The sequence below is a fragment of the Selaginella moellendorffii genome, unplaced genomic scaffold, assembly GCF_000143415.4.
Source record: "Selaginella moellendorffii unplaced genomic scaffold, v1.0 SELMOscaffold_37, whole genome shotgun sequence".
NCBI classification, from domain to species: domain Eukaryota; kingdom Viridiplantae; phylum Streptophyta; class Lycopodiopsida; order Selaginellales; family Selaginellaceae; genus Selaginella; species Selaginella moellendorffii.
In genome coordinates, this window is record NW_003314298.1 from 1,022,473 (window position 1) to 1,042,412 (window position 19,940).

At 46.9% G+C, this 19,940-nt stretch overlaps 7 protein-coding genes, 1 long non-coding RNA gene and 1 pseudogene across 11 annotated transcripts; 2 read left to right on the top strand and 7 right to left on the bottom strand.

Annotated features, from left to right (window-relative positions):
• Nucleotides 1-2,314: 2,314 nt before the first annotated feature.
• LOC112349285 lies at nt 2,315-3,011 on the bottom strand. Its single transcript, XR_002993341.1, has 2 exons — nt 2,962-3,011; nt 2,315-2,598 (listed from the first exon to the last, which is right to left on the bottom strand). It is a non-coding gene; the product is annotated as an uncharacterized LOC112349285 (long non-coding RNA).
• Nucleotides 3,012-3,422: 411 nt separating this feature from the next.
• On the bottom strand, nt 3,423-5,490 carry LOC9653715 (probable cysteine protease RD19B). Its single transcript, XM_002978516.2, has 6 exons — nt 5,471-5,490; nt 5,092-5,142; nt 4,185-4,485; nt 3,998-4,117; nt 3,714-3,948; nt 3,423-3,661 (listed from the first exon to the last, which is right to left on the bottom strand). The coding sequence occupies exons 1-6, from the start codon at nt 5,488-5,490 to the stop codon at nt 3,423-3,425; spliced, it is 966 nt and encodes a 321-aa protein (XP_002978562.2).
• A 112-nt stretch (nt 5,491-5,602) lies between these two features.
• On the bottom strand, nt 5,603-6,906 carry LOC112349258 (annotated as a pseudogene).
• A 34-nt stretch (nt 6,907-6,940) lies between these two features.
• LOC9653716 lies at nt 6,941-7,910 on the bottom strand. The gene is made up of 4 exons (XM_024683459.1): nt 7,868-7,910; nt 7,737-7,784; nt 7,614-7,670; nt 6,941-7,233 (listed from the first exon to the last, which is right to left on the bottom strand). Exons 1-4 carry the CDS (start codon nt 7,890-7,892, stop codon nt 7,013-7,015), a joined length of 351 nt encoding a protein of 116 aa, XP_024539227.1. The 5' UTR covers nt 7,893-7,910; the 3' UTR covers nt 6,941-7,012.
• Nucleotides 7,911-9,072: 1,162 nt separating this feature from the next.
• Nucleotides 9,073-10,762, bottom strand: LOC9653717 (cytochrome P450 77A1). Its single transcript, XM_024683277.1, has one exon. It carries the CDS (start codon nt 10,757-10,759, stop codon nt 9,152-9,154), a length of 1,608 nt encoding a protein of 535 aa, XP_024539045.1. The 5' UTR covers nt 10,760-10,762; the 3' UTR covers nt 9,073-9,151.
• Nucleotides 10,763-10,805: 43 nt separating this feature from the next.
• Nucleotides 10,806-13,986, top strand: LOC9653718 (protein KINESIN LIGHT CHAIN-RELATED 3). Of its 2 annotated transcripts, XM_024683387.1 has the most exons (3): nt 10,806-13,537; nt 13,611-13,768; nt 13,873-13,986. In XM_024683387.1, exons 1-2 carry the CDS (start codon nt 10,824-10,826, stop codon nt 13,759-13,761), a joined length of 2,865 nt encoding a protein of 954 aa, XP_024539155.1. In that variant the 5' UTR covers nt 10,806-10,823; the 3' UTR covers nt 13,762-13,768; nt 13,873-13,986. The 2 variants fall into 2 exon arrangements, with proteins under 2 accessions (XP_024539155.1, XP_002978401.2); XM_002978355.2 differs by lacking the exon at nt 13,873-13,986 and having other exon boundaries at nt 13,611-13,831.
• On the top strand, nt 13,876-15,072 carry LOC9653525 (glutamic acid-rich protein). 2 transcript variants are annotated; one of them, XM_024683390.1, is made up of 3 exons: nt 13,876-13,988; nt 14,048-14,272; nt 14,376-15,072. In XM_024683390.1, the coding sequence occupies exons 2-3, from the start codon at nt 14,108-14,110 to the stop codon at nt 14,970-14,972; spliced, it is 762 nt and encodes a 253-aa protein (XP_024539158.1). In that variant the 5' UTR covers nt 13,876-13,988; nt 14,048-14,107; the 3' UTR covers nt 14,973-15,072. The 2 variants fall into 2 exon arrangements, with proteins under 2 accessions (XP_024539158.1, XP_002978402.1); XM_002978356.2 differs by having other exon boundaries at nt 13,923-14,272.
• LOC9653526 (AP-5 complex subunit zeta-1) lies at nt 14,274-17,716 on the bottom strand. 2 transcript variants are annotated; one of them, XM_002978519.2, is made up of 16 exons: nt 17,499-17,716; nt 17,287-17,424; nt 17,132-17,223; nt 16,954-17,050; nt 16,848-16,891; nt 16,698-16,786; nt 16,548-16,636; nt 16,349-16,498; nt 16,150-16,297; nt 16,016-16,092; nt 15,897-15,968; nt 15,792-15,839; nt 15,612-15,739; nt 15,438-15,558; nt 15,174-15,366; nt 14,274-15,110 (listed from the first exon to the last, which is right to left on the bottom strand). In XM_002978519.2, exons 1-16 carry the CDS (start codon nt 17,598-17,600, stop codon nt 15,052-15,054), a joined length of 1,647 nt encoding a protein of 548 aa, XP_002978565.1. In that variant the 5' UTR covers nt 17,601-17,716; the 3' UTR covers nt 14,274-15,051. The 2 variants fall into 2 exon arrangements, with proteins under 2 accessions (XP_002978565.1, XP_024539156.1); XM_024683388.1 differs by having other exon boundaries at nt 16,848-16,905; nt 17,499-17,596.
• LOC9653719 (ubiquitin-conjugating enzyme E2 E3) lies at nt 17,620-18,372 on the bottom strand. Its single transcript, XM_002978520.2, has 4 exons — nt 18,162-18,372; nt 18,026-18,099; nt 17,822-17,969; nt 17,620-17,763 (listed from the first exon to the last, which is right to left on the bottom strand). Exons 1-4 carry the CDS (start codon nt 18,352-18,354, stop codon nt 17,666-17,668), a joined length of 513 nt encoding a protein of 170 aa, XP_002978566.1. The 5' UTR covers nt 18,355-18,372; the 3' UTR covers nt 17,620-17,665.
• Between the last annotated feature and the right edge of the window lie 1,568 nt (nt 18,373-19,940).

Consider the following 19,940-nt stretch of genomic DNA (forward strand, 5'->3'; position numbering starts at 1 on the left):
ACTAAATAAAATTGTTAATATTTTTTAATAGACATGTCACTTTTGACTAAAGATGATTGCTATTGGAGCAAAATTCTTGGGTTTGCATTTGGAGCAAATTTTGGTTCTTTGGTTCTAAAAGAACAAGAAAATCCATTTCTTGGATATATGTTCTACTCGATCTCCCCCACAAATCATTGACAAGCTCCTCTAGGAAAGATCCACAAAGTGAAAGTAGGAGACATCGAGCCAATTGCATCGTGGAAACCACAAAGAAGTGTTCCTCTCCGGCATGGAGTTAAAGATCTTGCAGCTCTACTCCGCGGTTGTAAACACCAATAAAGACGCTCATAGCATGGATTGTGTTCAAACAGACACTTCGACCTCTTCTATCTATCTTGGCTTAAAAACGCTCAACAACGCAGAATAATCGAAGATCTCAAGCGCGGCATTCGATCAAAGATGGTCAAAAGCTTTCTTGGCTAGCCATCACCTGGAAGATCGAGTGGCTCTCTTCTACGAGCCCGAGCAATGAGCAGGAAGGAGCCAGAGGACGATCCCTCAAGCAGCATCGCGTGCAGCAGTGCCACGGAATCAACTCCATTGCGGAATTGTGTGTATGTGGCGATGATCACGTTCCAGGCCAGGAGATTGGAAGAAATGCATAATACAGCCTCACTCTTCTTTGCCACGCTCACTTCTCGCTTCCTCCGTGGCGCGCTTAGTCACGCCCAGCTCTACACCCTAAATGTTTAATGACTAACTCTAAATTAGTGATGTTAAACTTTAATTAGTAGATGTTGTTAATGGATATGTTAACGACTATAATTTTATAATTAGCCAGTGAATGAACAGCTATAATTTATAAGTATATAACCTACGATTGGTTTAGGTTTTTCCTCATTGTGTTTTATGTTTGTGCTCCTTATATTTTCTTTCTTATTTTATTCATTCTCTTTAATATTATGGCTAGATTGGAATATGTAGATCATGCTCAAGATAGTATTCTTTCTTTTTCTAATCTTATTGAGAGAATTAATAGTAAAGTAAATTCTTTTACTTTTTGTATTATAGTTGGTCTTCTTCCACAAGAGAGAGAATGTGAAAGATGCCATCAACCAATGAGATATTGATCTGATAATCTAGGTTGTAAAAATGGTTTAAAGTGGAATTGTAAAAATTGTAATACCACAAGATCTCTTAGAACTAATACATGATTTACAAATAGTAATCTCACATTTGCTCAAATGCTTAAAGTGATGTATTGTTGGTGCATTAAAATGCCACAAGATCAAGCTTGTATTGAGTGTAGTATTAAAAGTGAGCATACGACAACAAATTGGTATAACGTTTGTCGTGATATTTGTGTTATCACATTACAATAAGGTAGTCAAAAGATTGGTGGTCCAAGAAGAATTGTGGAAATTGATGAAAGTAAATTTGGTAAGCAGAAATATAATCGTGGTAGAAGAGTAGGTCAATGGGTCTTTGGAGGAATTGAATGTGATTCAGATCAAATGTTTATGGTTCTGATGGCCAATCGTACTGCACAAACTTTAACTGATATATTATATACACATGTTGAACTAGGTAAGTTCTATTTCTATTATTATTCTTAACTAATAATTATAATTAATTTTTTAGGAATAATTATATATAGTGATTGTTGGGCTGGTTATGATTCAGAGTGGTTGAATCAATTGAACTTCACTCATTATACAGTCAACCACTCCCAGAATTTTGTTGATCCCGTGACTGGAGTTCATATAAATCGTTTTGAATTAACATGGAATGCAGTGAAAAGATCCCTTCCTCGCTATAGTACAACAAAAAGATTATACAACTCTTACTTTCAAGAATATATTTGGCAAAAAATATATATTGAAAGAAAGGAAGCTGCATTTAATATTCTATGCAGTCATATTAAGCTATACAATCAAGATAATGCTGTTATAGTAGAATAAATAATATATTTGATTTTTTACTTTAAAATACTTTAAAATAGTTGAAAATAATATACTAGAACAATCTTTAATTTATAGTAATGAGGTGGCATGAGCAATGAGGTGGCATGCAAATCCAATAAGCAAATGGGGCCCACCCTAAATAAGGGGGGGTGCTCTACCCGGGAGATTTCGGTGGTTCTTGGCTCTGTGGCGCTTGGCAAGATCATTGTCCGCGAAATGATTCGAGGACTGGAGGAGAGTCTGAGCTCCACTCCACCACATCTCTTCCGGGCATTTGATCAAAAGCTTTTCTTCCTGATGATTGCCCAGGCATCCGAGCCGGCATGAGCGGATCTGTCCAGCGGCGACCACTGATCACTGCCTGGATCATGGCGCAAAAAAAAATTTATTCATGGAACAAAACAAACGATTGAGAAACAAAGAGCCTCCAGCTCAAAGGGATTTAGTGGAGAGGAGCTCCACCTTCCCCCCTTGTGATCAACGAAGAACGTGTCACAGACTGGATTTGCGCCACGGATCTGCTCACGCACGACGATGACAGAGCTGGTGAGCTCCATGAGCTCCCACGCAGAGACGACCAGAGATGGAGTGCATGCGCCGAGAAGGGCTCTCAGCTCGCCCTCAGTGATCCGGTTGAAACCGCCGCAAACTCCTGAGCAGGCAAGAAAGATAGTGAGCGACGATCGGGCGCAGAGAAAGAGGAGAGATCTGCAAAAACAGACAGAAAGATCCAGGCTCCAGAGATAATTTGCAAAACAAGAAGATTGAGCAAGACCGGCACGGCGCGGGAGAGAAATATTGCCAGACTGAACAAGAGAAAGGGCAGGACGCGAAGAGATGAAGGCGAGGAAGAGACGAAGAGACGATCGCGCGCGAGCATGAGAGAGAGAGAGAAAGAGAGAGAGAGATGACCCTGAAGAACATTGTCCGCCAGAACCCGCTAGAGCTGTGCTACAACAAAGAGGTGTGAGGGCAAGTCGAGAGAGAGAGAGAGAGAGAGAGAGAGAGAGGAAACCTTTCTCCTCGATCGATGTTCGCCATATCTCGTGTGAGACTTGGTGTGAGACGGGGGAGAAAGCCTTCGTGCTCTAGCTAATATATATAGGCCTTCATGTAGCAGCTGGATCGGCCCGGTGGGAGAATCTGAGAATCTTCATAGTAATTACGAGATTACCATTGAGCGTGATGGTGCGTCTTGCGAGCGAGACAACCGTGGGTCGCTATCCCGCTCGATGGTTACTTGATACGGTGCCACATCATCCCTCACGCGTAAATTTTAATAAAAAAATGTATAGCCGGACTCAAGAAATTATCTAATTATGTTTTCTTGATTTCATCATTCTACCTTCTCATCTACTTATTTGAAAAAGACCCGTAATATAATATTTTAAAAAGATTAGGCTGGACATTGAGATTACTTTATCAAACTAGAGACTAGTGATTTACAAGATTAAAGACCATATAATGATCTTTAAACTATGTAGAGACAGTGCCAACTTCAGAGGTCATGTCACAAACACCAACACCTCTACATAGCCTAAAGTAGCCATTTTCACCAAATTCATCAGTCCAAGAATTCTTGAAGGTCCAATAACGCAAACCATTCTCTACGCCATAGCCAACAAGCAGCACACCATGGTTTATCTCCCCAGGGCAAATGCGCGGGCAAGCAACCCCACCCTCGTAAGTAAATAAAACATTTCCTCTTAAAGCAACTGCAAAAACACCTGATTGTCAGCCTTTTTCTAGACCACAAAAGGTACTTACTTGACAATGGCCCATTTTTCACCAGATTGGCAGCGATTTGGTCCTCATCCTCAGACACCCTTGAGTAGTTTGCAATGGTGGCAACCACCTTGCTTGGCTGGTAACGGCACGGACCACGGACGGGTTTGTGTCTGTAGCCAAGTTCTTCATAAGGGTAATCTTCGTCAGCCTCAAGACCCCTGGCTTTTACATACTCGTATGCACTTAGCATGTCGCCACCCTCGCAGCCGTTATCCTGCAGGACAAATATTATATAACATCAACCTCAAGGGACCGTCACGTACCTTGTAATCACAATCTATCAACTGCTCCTCACTAAGGCTAATGAGTTTTCCAGTCTTTAGAAAGTTGGCGCCTTCCACTACTCCGGTGGTGCTAAAAGTCCAACAAGATCCGCAGCGTCCCTACAAGTAAGTTTCAAGCTTGTTTAATGAAAACCTATGATCAAATCGACATGAGCTAAGAGAAAACCTGGAACTTGACAGGGGTCACTGCACCATGCTCCCTCCAATCAAACGCCTCCGGCAAGTTGTCTGTGGGAAGAAGAGGAGCCTGGTTTACAACCCTATTGGAGTATGCCTTACGGAATCCCAGGAATCGCGATAACTCTTCAGGGGTGAGGTCTGCGAAGCTTGTGATCCCATGTATGGCAGTGGGATCCTGCTTCTTGAGGCTCATGACATGCACAAGATTTGCTTGAAACACCTTCAGCCGGTGGACATACTCCTCTGTAGTCCCGTAAACCTTACCAAACTTTTGCATAAAGTGTTTGAAGTGGCCCTCCACATCGTCTACTTCTAAATTGTCTGTCACCTGTCGAATTTTACCAATATCCAATCTGTTTGATGAAGAGCAGCAAATCACGAGAATGAGCAAGCCGACCAAGATGATCGCTAGAGCCTTTGCCATCTTTCTACTTATTAATTAGGGCTAGAAACCCTGCACAATATAGAAGTTCCTTTCCTTTTTGTTACACGCAAAGTATATTCTCTTTCAGAAGTGATCGAGATTTTGAACGGCTTCTAAGAAAAGTGGATGCCACGTCACTTTTCTCTTGTTCAGGTACGTGTGTAGAATGATGTATCGGATCACAATCCAATTTTCTCTGAAACTTCAAATAAATGGTCCTCCGTCAAGTTTTCACCTGATAAACTTGGAGTACCTGTTTCCATTTCTATTTCTTTTTTATCTTCTAACCTTTTTATGAAAGCAAGCAGAAAAGCCTGTAGAATCGGTGAGCAATTTTTTGCATGATAAAGTCCCTGATACGATAGCAAGCTAGTCGATCTAAACGCTGTATTCTAGTAGTGACTTCTCGTTCTCTTACTTTGTTGCAAGAAGAGCTGTCGTGAGGAGATTAGTACACATTAAGAATCAATGCTTTGCAGATATTGCGTGGCCCTTTTTCGCCTTGGCAGCAACATCAGCTCTTGCGTCTTACGATCATTCCGACACGCTCAATCGCGTTGTTAAGCTTTCTCGTTTTTGCGTAAAGTTTAGTGTTTGTCTCCTCTTTTTTACCAGTGCCTTCTTTATTTGAGCTTGTTTCTTCCTATAATTTCTTTCGGTTTTCTGTGAGTTTCAGTTTTGTTCTTTGTTGTTATTCCTCTCTTGAGACTTGGGAGCTCATCGTTTTACTGTTTTCTTCACATGTCGATCTTCTATTATGGATATCAAATTACAAATGGATAGATACTTCAGCTAAATACTATATATACATGGCAAAAAGGTGTTCTTTGCAGGTGGAAATGGAGTGCCTGGCCAGGAGTTGGGTCATGATTTGGAAACATAGTTGTATGCTTCTTGACTATAATATATATTAGAGGAGGCGGCTCAACACGGGCTCCATAGTTTAAATTGTCGGATTAAATACCTATTACCTCTTGAAACTATACAGAAACAGTAGAGACTCTGGTGTTCATGCCACAGACACCAAACCCTTAACACAGCCTAAGATATCCATCTTCACCAGACCAGGGCAAATGTGAGGGCAAGAAACTCCACCCATGTAGTCTTTTATGTAATCTGCATTGAGAGCAACTGCAAAAACCACAAACCACATTGTCTCGTCAACTTTTGCCAAAGAACAACATGCTACTTACTTGAAAGAGGCCCATTTTTCACAAGATTTGCAGCAATCTGGTTCTCATCCTCAGGCACTGTGGAGTAGTTCGCAATGATGGCAGCCACCCGGAAGTGGCATTGGTGACGGGGAAACATATACTTCTATAGCCTTCTTCATTGTAAGAATAATTTTCCTCAGCTTCAAGACCCTTGGCTTTAATTTACTTCTACACATTTAACATGTCACCACCTTTGCAGCAACCAATCAGCATTGCCATATATAATTCAAATCAAGAAAGAAATTACCATGTGATCACAGTCAATCAGCTGCTCCTCGATAGGCTACTGAGCTCTCCAGTCTTTAGAAAGTGGGCACCTTCCACTGCTCCTGTGCTGCTAAAAGTCCAGCAAGAGCCGCAACTTCCCTGGAACTTTAAAAGGTGAGACCTTAAGATCATCCAGAAAACTAACTTACCTGGTTTTTCACGGGGGTCACTGCACCATCCCAAACTCTCTGGCAAGTTATCTGTTGCAAGAAGTGGAGCCTGATCTACGGAAGGTACCCTTGTATGGAAACCCAAAAAAACTGTGGTGTGAGGTCCGAGAAGTGCGTGATCCCATGTACCGTGGTGGGATCTTGCTTCTGGTGCCTCAAAGCACGTACAGGATTTTTCTCAAGACCTGGAGCTTATACTCTTCATCTGTCAAGTAAACTTTGATAAAATGTTTGAAGTGGCTCTCCACGTTCTCCAATGCTGTTGCCACATCCACTTCCACATGATCTATCACTTGTCGGATTCCAGGCTCAAAATTGTTGCAACAACCAGTATCAAAAGACTTAGAACATAAATATATAACCGTAAAGAATATTCCTCTAAAATTTTGAGCCTGGAATCCGACAAGTGATATATATATATATATAAAATGCACGTTTTAACAACGCTTAAAATATAAATAGTCCATTTTATGATTAAAATGAGAACTAAATAACGCAACTCTTAAAAGTAGAATAAGCGTGAAAGCTTGTTCTACGAGCGGAGGACGATCTCGAGCAGCATCGCGTCGACTCCATTGCGGAATTGCGTTTGCGCGGCGATGATCGCGTTCCAGGCCGGGAGATTGTGGTCATTCCACGGGGACCACTGCCTGGATCACGCTGCTGCTTTCCAAAGGCAAAAAGAATGTTTATTCATCGATCAAACAGCAAAGAACATTCACTTCGAAAAGAATTCAGCTTAGAGGGATGTAGTGGAGACAAGCGCCACCTTCCCCCCGTTGGGATCAACCACGAACTTGTCACAGACAGGATTCGCACCAGGGATCTTCTCGCGCACCACGATGACATGGCCGGTCATCTCGAATTGACCCCAAGCAGCGACGACCAGAGACGGAGTGCATGCGCCGAGAATGGCCTTCAGCTCGCCCTCGCGCATCCTGTTAAATCCGCCACAAATTCCTAAGCAGCAAGAAAGATTGTAAGAACGAAGATCGTGCGCGCGCGAGAGAGAGAGAGAGAGAGAGAGAGAGAGAGAAGAGAGATCTGCGAAAGAAAGATACATGCTCCAGAGAAGATCTGCAAAACAAACGAATTGAGCAAGACCGCGGCGGCGCGCGATCTGCAAAACAAGCAGGACGAGAGACGCGCGCGCGCGAGAGAGAGAGAGATCTGCAAACAGAAAGAAAGATACATGCTCCAGAGAAGATCTGCAAAACAAACGGATTGAGCAAGACCGGGGCGGCGCGCAATCTGCAAAACAAGCAGGACGAGAGACTATCACCGCGCGCGCGCGCGCGAGAGAGAGAGAGAGAGAGAGAGAGAGAGAGAGAGAGCAAGACCCTGGAGCTGCGGATCACTCACGCCTCCCACTGCCACCAGAGCTTCTCCCGCAAGAGCTGCAAGACAGAAAGTGTGAGATTGAGAGAGCCGAAAAAGAGAGAGAGGGAGAGAGAGTAGCAAACCGTGGAGCTGAGGATCGCTCACTCCCGCCAGAGCTTCTCCCGTCAGAGCTGCAAGAAGAAAGTGTGAGATTGAGAGAGCCGAGAGAGAGAGAGAGAGAGAGAGAGATCCGAGAGAGAGAGAGAGGAGAAACCTTTCTCCTGCATGCTTGCCGCCATAGCCTAGCCGTAACTGCGTCGGAGGAGAAAGGGCAGTGCTAGCCGGGGCTGGGCTTAGGCCGCGTTTATATACACCATTACAGCTGAATCCGGACAAACCAGTAGCTTTCGCTCCATCATCATTACTCGTAGAGCGTAGAGAGCGTACTCCATCCATTTGAGAAGATTCTCACTAAAGTCGTATATTTTGTAAACCGCTTGAGATTATGTCAACGTCAACATTGGTAATGTGTGAAACGGCCACACCATATGGTTAGCCTAAAGTACCCATCTTTACCAAATTCATCAGTCCAAGAATTCTTCATGGTCCATTCTCTATGCACAGGGCAAATGCGCGGGCAAGCAAACACTTGACTGTTGTGACAATGGCCCGTTCTTCACCAGATTGGCAGCGATTTGCATCTCAGACACCCTTCAGTAGTTTGCAATGGTGGCAGCCACCTTGCTGGGCTGGTAAACAGTGTCTGTAGCCAAGTTCCTCACAGAGTTGCTGCAGCGAGGACGCATTATCCACTGAGATAATCTTCCTCAGCTTCCAGACCCCTGGCTTTGACATGTACTTAGCATGTCGCCTCTCTCGCAGCCGTTATCCTGGAGAATAAATATCATATGATATCACTGTAATCACAATCTATCAGCTGGTGGCTAATGAGAAAGTTGGCGCCTGCAAGACCAGCAGAAGTTTCAGGCTTGTTTAATAAAACCCTATGATCAAATCAACATGAGCTTATTGGAGTATGCCTTAGGGAATCCCATCGCGATAACACTTCAGGTGTGAGGTCTGAGAAGCATGCATATACTCCCCGTAAACCTTTAAGTGAGAGCAACATAATATCCCTTTTTGTTATTACTCGTATATTCTCTTTCAGAAGTGGCTCGTACAACTCTTTCTGTGCTGGACAAGAATAGCCACATCACTATCTGAATCAGATGCAATCACCACCCAGATCGTCCAGTATAAAGGCTCTATCATTGTACCACCATCTTGGCCAAAAGCTCCTCCAAAAAACTTCGATCCGCTTACTCTAGACAATGCAGAGATCCAGAAACTTTTTCCTAGCCTTGCCGTCAACCTTGGAAACCCGCTGCAAGCTCATCCACGCGGCTTGAAAGCTTGCAAAGAAGTCCGCCAGAGGTGATTTTTGGCTTCGGTAGCTTTTGATTGCATAAATGAGAAACCTTGAAGTATGATCTGCCCGTTTCAAATTAAAACCTACATACTATAAAACATAGGAAGCACTTACTATATACATGTTTCTTCACAGTCTTCTAGCTTTGAGAGTTGCTCTCAGTGGTTGTTTCATCACCACAGTAAACTCTTGTATGGGAGTTAGATCCACTGCTGTGTCGCCGGGCACTGTGTTCCACTCGAACTCTTGCACGAGACGAGCAAGGACGAGATGGACGTGGAGAGTCGCTAGGCCGAGCCCGGGACAGATCCTCCGCCCGGCTCCAAACGGGATCAAGTTTAGCACCCCGGACGAGGCCGTGAAGTCGGCACTGGCACCCGGCCCCTCAAGAAACCTCTCGGGCTTGTACTCGTCAGGATTCGTCCACAGCTCCGGATCGTTGTTGATGGCGTAGATGTTGAAGAGCAGCGTTGCATGGACCGGGATATCGTAGCCTCCGAGCTTGCAAGGCTCGGTCACTGCGTGAGGAAGAGTGGTGTAGCCCGGTGGATGCTTGCGTAGAGTTTCCTTGACGACGGCCTTGAGGTAGACGAGCTTGTCGATGTCTTTCTCGGTCACTGGCTTGTCTCCAACGCTGGAATGGATCTCCTCCAGGAGCTTCTTCTGGACGGCCGGGTGCTTGATCACGTTGGCGAGCGACCACTCGAGAGTGTTGGCGGTGGTGTCGGCTCCGGCGTTGAGAAACTCGGAGCACAGCACGATCAAGTCCTCGTCCGTGAGCTTGAGCTGATGATCCTCTTGCCGCTGGAGCGAGAACAGCGAGCTCAGGTAGGAGTTTTGATCGAGCTTGTCCTCGGCTGCCAGGAGCTTGGCCCTCTGGATCAGAGGCAGCAGGAGCTCCCTCCTCTCTCCGACGAGTTCCTCCAGCTTCAAATCCCTCGGCGATCGCTGGACAATCTTGAGAAGCGGGACAAAGTCGCTCATCCTCCCACCGCGTCCAGCACTGGTGATCAAGTGCCGCAGCATTCGTTCCACACCATTCACGGCATCCTTGTCCAGCCACTGCCCAAAGCACATGTAGGAAAGAAGCGAGAAGACGGTGAACCTGAGCGTTGCAAGAACCGGTACCGCGCTGCATGACGTGCTGTCCGCGCGGCACTCCTTATCTACGCGGTACACAGGACTATCCGCGCTGTACTCCTTGTCTACCGTGCGGTACGACGGGCCGTCCGGGCTGTCCGCGCGTTGTGACGTCTGGCGAAGCTTCTCCACGAGCTCACTGATAACGCGCTGCCTGGCGGGCTCAAAGGCGTGGACGCGGTGTGGGCTCAAGACGTGGCTTACCATGTTGCGCCGCACGGTACGCCAGTGATGACCATAGGGCGCCGCGTTGATACTGCGGCGGTCGTTGCTCAGCCGGACCTGCCGCTCGGACAAGGATGGCCGCGACGAGAAAATGGAGCCCTTCTCGATCAGGGCCTCGTGCGCGAGCTGCGAGCTCGAGATAACCACCAGGGGCACCGATCCAACGCGAAGTGTCATGATCGCGCCGTGCTGTCGGGCCAGATTTTGGAGATTCATGGGGCTCCCCAGCACCGATCGCATCTGGAGGAGATTGCCGAGGAGTGGGAAACCCCTTGGCCCCGGAGGGAGATGGGTTCGCCGCCTGGAGAGGAGAAGAAGCGAGGCGGCCAGGATCGCCACCGCCACAGCCAGGAATGCCACCATAAACGCCATAGTGACAAGATGCCCTAGCTAAGAGCCCTAAAAACAGAGGCCAAGAGGGTTTAGGGTTTTAGCGATGGTCGCTACACGCTTGCTGCTTCTGGCCAGGAATTCCTTCGCGGCTAGACGATCGCTCTGTTGTCACAGCAGTGCCGCATTCTTGGAGCACGAGATTTGGGAGATTTGTAGCCGGCGAAGCTCGGGATTTCCATCGCTGCTGCCTTCCAGGTATTTTGGTAGCAATGCCGGTGCTGGCAGCGGTAAGAAAGTGGCGAAGGAGGAGAAATCCGTGATCCCGGCCGCAGGTAATTCTCGTGCTTCGAGAAAAGGGGAAGATCACTCGAAAGCAAATGAGAATATGGAGGACAAGCCAAAGCGAACGAAGAAAGTGGAAGAACCGACGTTGCCGGCTTCGAGAAAAGGAGATGTCGAGGAGGTGGCCGATGGAGCGAAGGCTAAACCCAAGAAAACGAAGGTGGTGGAGACCGAGGCAAAGCTTTTAGCTGCCAGGAAAGGTCTTGGCAGTAACGAAGCGATCGAGGGAGCCAAACCAAAGCCAAAGCGATCGAGAAAAGTGAAGGGCGAGGAAGAAAAAGACTCCAGTGTTTCAGGAAATGGCAAAGAGGTGACTAAAGCGAAGTCGAAAGGGACGAAGAAAGTGCCAGTAGAGGAAGGAATGGAGTCCGAGCTATCAGCTCCAGGCCAGAGGAAAACATCTAAGCCAAGGACACAGTCTGCAAAGAAGGTGGAGGAAACTGTGAAGGCTGTCGGGACAGTTGGTTTAGTAGCAGAGAATAGTATGGAGTTGGAAAAGAAAGTTGAGAAGAGACCACCAAAGCCAGGGAGGCAAGCTGCAAAAAAGATGGAGCTACTGGATGAAGCTGCGAGGATTGCCGGGACAGATGGTTTAGTAGCAGAGGATTCAGAGAAAAGTATAGAGCTAGAAATGAAGGAACCGGATCGGGTCGTGGTGGTAGAATCATCGCCGCAAAGTTTGGACGTTCAAGGCAAGAGAGATACTAGTGGGACTAAAAGTCCAGAGTTCGTGGAAAACAATCTAGATTCGGAAATAAGCGTACCACTTGTGGAAGAGTCCGGGGCGTCGCAGCAAGCTTCGGACGATGCAGCGAAGCCAGAGACAACAGAGACTGTGAAGGTTGCTGAGACAGACAACGTGGTTGTAGAAAAAGATTCAAAGGTGGCAGAACCATCGCCAAATCAAGCGAAGACGCAGTATGAAAATGTGGTCACAGCGGGAGCAAAACAGGATGACTTTCTTGAGGTGGATGACGAGCTCAAGGAGTTTCTCATGGACAGAAAGCTACAGCAGGAGCAAGCCGAGGAGGACGAGGACGACGAAGGCGACCACGACTACGTATGGGACTACAGGGACATCAGGCAGCTGCCAAGCTCTGTGAAGCACCTCGAGAAGAAGCTCAAGGAGCTCTCCAGCACCGCTCCTTCAGACGACCGAAGGATCGCGGTGGTAAAGCTCAAACTTGGTCAGGAGCTGTGCTCGAGTGAGCACCTGTCGCCACAGAGAGCAGTGGACCTTGCGAACGAAGCTCTCAAAGTTCTCGGAGTTGGTGGCGATGGTTCCATCGAGCAGGGAATGTGCCTCGCGGTGCTGGGAGCTGGATACCGGGGGCTCGAGCAGTACGAGAAGAGTTTCTCTTACCTGAAACGAGCCTCGACGTGTTTCGACGAGATGAACGAGAAGGGCCAGGAAGTTGTCCGCGAGATGCAGTTCACTACGAACCAGCTCGGCGTCACGTACTTGTCTCTGGGCCGGATCAAGCAAGGCGTGGAGTCTCTGATAGAGGCGCTGGATCTCCAAGAGACGGTGCTACCATGCGACGATCCCGACCTCGGCAGCGACTTCCGCAAGGCCGCGGAGCACTTGTGTGACGTAGAGCAGTGGGAGGAGGCCAAGAAGCTGTGCGAGAAAGCCATTCGTATCCACAGCAAGATCAAAGGCTTTGACAACGAGGAAGTTGGCCACGACAGGAAAATCATGGCACGGATTTACAGGGGCTTGAGCCAGCACGAGAAGGCGCTGGAACAGTTTAGAATCGCGAGGCAGATCTTCAACGAGGACGAGGAGAACACCTACTGGGCCAACATGGGAATAGCGGACTCGCAGATGTGCATGGAGAGCTACAGCGAAGCCATCGCGACGATAGAAGGGGCGATGGAGTCGATTCCAAAGAAGCCAGTGACTTACAGAGGGACTGCTTATCTCAAGCTCGCCAAGGCGTTCTATCTCAAGAAGGACTTTAACGAAGGACTCAAGAGGTTGATGGCTGCTCTCGAGTTCTACAAAGCGAACCTTGGTGCCGGCTCCATGGACGAGACTGCCAGCCAGCTCCACGAGATCGCGGCGCTGTTTGACGCGATGGGAGACGTCAAAGGCTCCATCAGGACGCTGAAGATCGCCATCGCCGCCTACGACTGCGTCCCTGGAGCGGAGAAGCTAGTGATGAACGCAAAGATGGACCTTGGCTCGCAGCTTATACGGCACAAGAAGCCCGAGAGCGCGCTGCATTACTACGAGGAGGCCATGGAACTGTCCAGGAAGCTCGAGTTGCCGAGCCTCAACCTTCTCACCTTGACGGGGATAGCACACATGGAACTCTCGAATCACCAGGCCGCGCTGGAGGTGCTGCAAGAGGCTAAAGCTTTGCTCGAGAGCCCGGAACAGATGAAGCGCTCGGACCTGTCCAAGAAGATTTGCTTCCCGAAGCTCCCCGTCTATCACAACTTGGTCACGTGCTACCAGCATTTCGAAAGGTATGTCTTGCTTTTCTCGCTTTCTATCATTCTTTTCCATCTTTGCTAATGCTCGAGCGATCGCTTGGCGCAGATATGACGACGCTCTCGACTGCCAAAAGCTTTTGGTGGCGGAGCTGCGCATCGCCGGACGCGAAGCCGAGGAAAAGCTCCCCGACGCGACGCGAGTGCTCGAGGAACTCATGGAGAGGAGCAGCAAACTCCCCGTCCAAGCTCAAGCGTGACTCTCGGGTACCTTGTCCTCTTTTCACGATCACGAGAAGTTGATAAATAGATAGAGATGGTTTTAAAGCTTCGTGTGGAATTCTTACTGTTTTCTTCCATCGCGAATGCAGGCTTGAGTCTCGGGAGTCGTACTAACAAGCGCAAAAGTCCGTACGGGGGAGTTTACATTGTGGAAGATCCTTTGAGCAAAGAAACGAGGCGTTTTGGCACGTTATAGCGATTCCAGGTGGGCTTTTTGCTGTTTGGATCACGCATCCGGCTAGAGCGAGAGCTTGTGGGTCACAGGGTAGAGAGAGAGAGAGAGGCTTTCCTTTTAGGGAAGTGGAAAGAAGTGAGAGCCAAGAAATGGCGAGCTCCAGGAGCAAGATTCCGGCTTACACGCCGGCGCTCGTCATCGGCTTGGTGGTGGTGGCGCTCTTGGGTTTCCAGACGCTCCGGGAACGCAATTCCACCAGTGCTGCGCTATACCAGAAGGAGAGCGAGATCGTCAAGCTCCATCTAGAGCTCCAAGTAAGTGGTCTTTCTTTCTTTCGCTCTATCTTCTCTTAAGGACTTGATTAGTCGTCGAGGACGAACTTACACGAGTTTTTTCTTTTCCTTTTGCTCTTGGCAGGAGGTTCTCAAGTCGTCCGAGCAGCTGCAAAGAACAGTGTCTAGCCTCCGAGCCGAGAAGAGCAAGCTTGCGACTGATACCAGTAGCTTGAACTCGCAGCTTGCCCAGCTCGAGAAGTACCGGGGTTCCACCGAGGACAGGAAGAGGAACTTGGAGGAGACCGTGCAAAGCAAGGAGGAGGAGATCGAGGAGCTCAAGGAGCAGTTGGGGAAGATGCAGCACAGCGCCGAGGAGCTGCGGGAGCTCAAGCAGCAGATTCGTGAGCTCGAGGAGAAGCTGAAGTTGGCTCAAACGGGTGGTGGCGCTGGGGTGAAGAAACCGGAAGCGAAGGAATTCGTGTCGGGTCTGGAGGATGAGGATCCCAAGGCCCGAAACTCGACAGCTCTGGAAGACGAGAAAGAAGACGAGGAGGCGAGGACGACTGAGGAGTCTTCGAAAGATGAAGATGATTCAAAAGAGGAGGACGAGAAGAATTTGGAGGAAGGAGTCGAAGAGGACAACGAGCAGGATAAGTTGGACGAAGATAGCAAGTCTGCGGAGTTGGATCTGGAAGAAGGAAGTTTGGGTGGAGATAACAACCAGGAGGCCGCAGAATAGTTTGTTTGTTGGAAAAAGTTCCAACTCGAGAGCTTAGCTTCTCTTTTACCTTGAAGTCTGTAAAGAGTTTTTGCGTGTTTTAAGAAGCTACACTTTGGCCGATGATGTCTGAGAAGGAGAAGTCGTGGAATGGCAAACCTGACAAAATAAGACCAAGGAGCTTGAAACTTTTCTGAAAAGACGAGCTAAACCGAATCTTACCTTCTCGTTCGTCGAGGAGATAAAACGGGATGTTGGCGACTGCCAGTGTTTGAGCTTTGCTCCATTCCACCGTTCCAGGCCTGTGCTGGCCACCCAAGATTGACGAGCAAATCGCGTGGTCGTGCATCAGACCTAGGTAGTCACGAGCTCTTCTCCAGACGATCTTATCGAGTAGCTGATGTGATCGTGCCACCTTCGAAGCAATCAAGAACAGCAACTTAAACTCCCTCAGAGAAGGAGAAAAAATAAAAAAAAGAAACAAACCTTGGCAAGGCACACTCGAGCTCTAGGTGAGAGCTCTCGATGGCACGTTGCAAGCTTTGCTATGGCGGTTATGACAAAACATAGCAGCCGGGACTGGGCCGGGACGGCAGAAGTTTTACGCCTGGATGTTTGTAAAGATTAGACACAACGTAAGCTGTGAGAAACTTCAATTACCTTGACGAGAGGTTTTCGTAGAGAACCAGCTCCAGAGTTTCAAAGAGCTCTCTTGCAGCATCCTTAAAATGCGTACCACCACCTCCATGTTCTCCAATCGCCCAGCATAGTTGCAAAGCAAGCTCAGTCTAGCAAATGCAATGTAAGTTTAGCGCTCAAACATTGCGAAATCCATCTTACTTTGCCGTCACTTGTTTGAGGTTGACTGACGCTGTCCGTGATGGGCTTCTGCGATGTTTTTACTTCTTTTGGAATAACGATTTCAAATAGATAAGAAAGGCTTACCTTCAAAAGAGCAATGAATTGAGGAGATTTCTTAAAGCAAGCGTGAATAAACTGAAAACACGTTTGTTGGACCTGATTTAAGACACGAGTCAGCTTATGAGTTAACTAATCTTGCTTACCTCGATTGAAAATGCCTTATCCGGAAACATGGCATCGATTCTGAAGAATACCATAGGTAAAAGAGCGCAGAGTAGTGCTAAACATACAAAGAGCAGCGGGGATTAAATGCAAAAACCAAAGGCTTGGAACTTACAATCGCTCACGTCTCGCAATGCGATGTCGAAATAGACTTGCAAAAGCTGCGGGCTAAATTTCAGAGCGTGTTTAAGCTTGTTGGATTGTACAGACCCCATTGCTGCTTCCAACGTGGCCTTCATTCCAGGATACGACCAATGACGTTCCTGCAAGATGAACCTTCTTAACCTCAAAGCAATAGAGTCACTTCTTGTTACCGCTAAGCCTTCGTTTTCATCTTTCAAGAGGTCCGAAAACAGATCATCTGCCTCGTAATGCGAATTTCTTCCAGAGCCTTCTTTGCTGGAATCGTCGCCCCCATCAATGAAAGTTCCTGTGTAAGCTTCGTCCATCAATGCCAGAAGTGCCTGAGAAACGAATAAACAAATCGCACAACTTAATGAGCATGTATATCACCTCGGGTGCCGGGTTCTTTCGAATGTTTCCCATGTTTCCGTGTAGAGATCCAGTGCGTTGTTCTAGACTCTCCAGAGCCAGGACCAAAGCTGCATAAAAACTTCACACGCTTCAACTTCAGAAATCGACTCATAGCTCGGAGATACTCACTCGGCAGGTCCAGAAGAGCCAAGAACAGCTGCAAAAATGACGGCGGCCCCATGAGCGCGGGAAACAGCTGCAAAAATGGTGTGTCGAGGCTATAAAGCAACAGAAAATCAGAAGATGGAGATAAACTACCGCAAAAAAAAATTCACTCACGTTTCATCTCTCCAAGCAATCACCTTGAGGAGCAAAGGAAAGAACTGCGCAGTCAAAACTATAGCACATGAGATAGATGCGACAGCAATGAAAGTTCGATACCAACCTGAGGAAGAACACTCGAATAGGAAAGCAAAAGCTTCATCTTGTTGTGATTTAGGAAAGCCACAGTCGCAGCTGCTACAGCAGGATCTGCATATTGCCTGGAAAAAACAAAAATGCTCATCAAATAAAAGAAAAGAAAGAATGAATGAAAGAAAGAACAAAGAAACTCTAACACTTACTTGACGAGGCATGAGCGAAAAAAAGCTCGCAAACTTGGATCCGCATCGTGAAGAACAGTCTCTCCATGATCCAGAAAAAACTGTAATATAGCCTGTTGTGTGCAAGAAAATAAAAAGCTAAGAACTTTCCCAACCAAAAAATTCCAAGCTCGTACCAGCGCAACTAGAGCGGTGCTGGGACGTTGTGTCGACGAAGAACAGCATCGCTGGAAGAGCTTCGTCATGGCGGGATAAACTCTCGTCACCAAATCCTCGTTCCCTTCACTCTTACACATCGCATTGAGCCTTTCCACCTGAGAAACAGAAACACCCCATCTCCTCTTTAGAAATCACAGCAAAAGAAAAATCCAGCATCCTCGTTACTAACCGCATCGCGAACCGAGGTGTCGGCCGTGTCGATCGCCGAGGAATCCCGGCCGGCACCGAGCGAGAGAATCCGGAGACAAATCGCCCACTCCCTCTCCTCCATATCTCCTCAGTGCAAGAGATTTTAGGGCTCCTCCCGAAGCTTTTTAAAGATTTTTAAACTGTTAATCAGTGCGCGAATCTTCGAGTCCATTCCATGGCGGATTTGTCGTGGAGGTGACGATCGGACAAATATTCGTGGGCGATACTTCCCACCAAAGGATCGACTGCAAGGAAGAAAAAAAATAAAGAAATAAGTTCAAGAAAAACGAAGAGAAAACTCACAAGGATCTGGCTCGCCCAGCAATGCACAAATCGAAACAAGAACTTTGGAGATTGTAAGAGCTGGACTCCAATTCTCCTCGAGAATTTTCAGGAAGATCTGTCCGCTGGGATGAACGTTGCAGTGATAGATTCGCGTTCTAAACACCACCTACATTTTTCCAGCGAGAGATAGGATCATCGAATTTTTCCTCCTTTCCACATTACCTTGGGAGGCTTGAATGGATAATCGCTGGGGAAGCTAATGTCGAGGAAAAAAATCCCACCTTGATAAGGCGATCCTGCGACAAGAAGAAGATTTCCTTCAAAAGATGAAAGCATTTGCTTGATCTAAGAAGTGTACCAGAAGGACCAACGATTGTGGAGACCCACTCGTAGAGATTATCGCCCTTTGGACCGGCAGAGCAATTCTCTGGTGGATCAGCGCTAATCTCTGCGAGCTCCTTCTGGATCCGCTTGGCAGAGGCGGTGAGCGAAGTAGTGGAGTTCCAAGGCCGCCCCGCCGTGCCACTGCTTGTTGCCGCGCTGGCGCTCATCCCCAAACCCCTGTTTCTATGAAGAACCCTAAAAGTGTAAACTGAAGAACCCTAAAAATTTGATTAACGGTTTCATCAGCAAAGCTCACAAACCTTTGCATTTTTCATCCATCATTCTCATGCTTCAAGTTGGGCACTGCAAGACTATCAAAATAGCATATAGAGGATAAATTCTTTTTTTGAAATTTGAGAGATCGAGATTCTTGTGTGATTTGGTAGGGACCAAAGAACATGTTATGTTTGTGTGCTACATCATGTTTGGGTCCTTGTTTCTACAGGCAAGGGAAAAGGGTGGATGCAACACAGCCATCAGCATTGTAAGGAGAGCAAATAAATTATAACATCTTTGAAGAAATTTGGGAGGTCCTCTCCTGTCTGTGTGGGAGACACAAGACCATCCATCTACAATACCTGGAAACAAATTTGACATCCCTCCCTCCACTTCTTGCTTTTGAACATGGGTAGCACAATTTTTATGATAAAGGGATTGATCCAACCCTTTCAACAAACACATTTGTTTTCTCTCATTCTTTTATTTTTTATTTTGACCACTGGCCTATCAACTCCCTCCCTTTTCTTGGGCCACTTGAAGGACCAAACTCCCTCATTGTTGTGATAGTGTTCTCTTGGTTCCATGTACTAGAGATTTCTCTCCTTTTTATTTCTGCTCCTTTTTCTGATTATTTTAGGATTAAATTGCCTTTCCTCGTGAGGTGAGGCGATCCATCGCCAGCTAGTGTACAGACAAATCAAATAAAAAAGCTCATCCAATTTGATAGATATACGTATATGTATGCAATTATAAATACTATTAAGATATACCCGAATTTATGAATTACATATGCCTGAGTTCCTGCAAGCATTCTTTTCCAAGTGAAAACGACACTACCATGCTTATTTTTTGTATAAATCGATCAAAACGCACACCGAGCAGCGAGCCAACTTTATGGTTTTTATCAAAAGCCGAGGTGATCGAGAGGATCACTTTCACTTCACGGAGACGAAGTTAGGGAAGGACTCGATCCAGGATCTGACGCCCAATTTAAAACGCTGAGGCCCATGCTACCGCAATTCGTACGCTCTACGTATAACTCCTTTCTATATGTTTCTTAGCAGGGGTTCCTTGTTTCCCAAGAGAGGCGTAAGATTAGACACGGGGTCGCCATCTATCCAATCTCTTCCGGCCACCGAGCTGGCATTTTCATGGAATACTCTATCGCCATTGTCTTCATTAAAGCTTGTTTTTGAGATCTCAATCTCAGAAAATTGATGGGATTGGATTGAATTGATTGATTGGTGCAAGATGTTTTGATGGCTGAGTTGTGCTCCTCCTCTACTTTTGGTTCTTTTTCTTTTGTTCTTCCTGTGTGTTAGGTCTTAGCTTCCTCCTCCTCACCTTTTGCCTTCTCCTTTCATTCGCTGAAATTCAGACAAGTATCCAGATTATTTCATGAAATTCTCAAAGGAGAAGATCAACGAGGGTCGTTGTCCCAGAAAATATAGAAAGATTCTGTCTCACTCCATCTCTCTGGTGGTATTCAAGCTGGCATTCGTGTTGTAGGTGGTAGACATTTCAACTGTTTTTA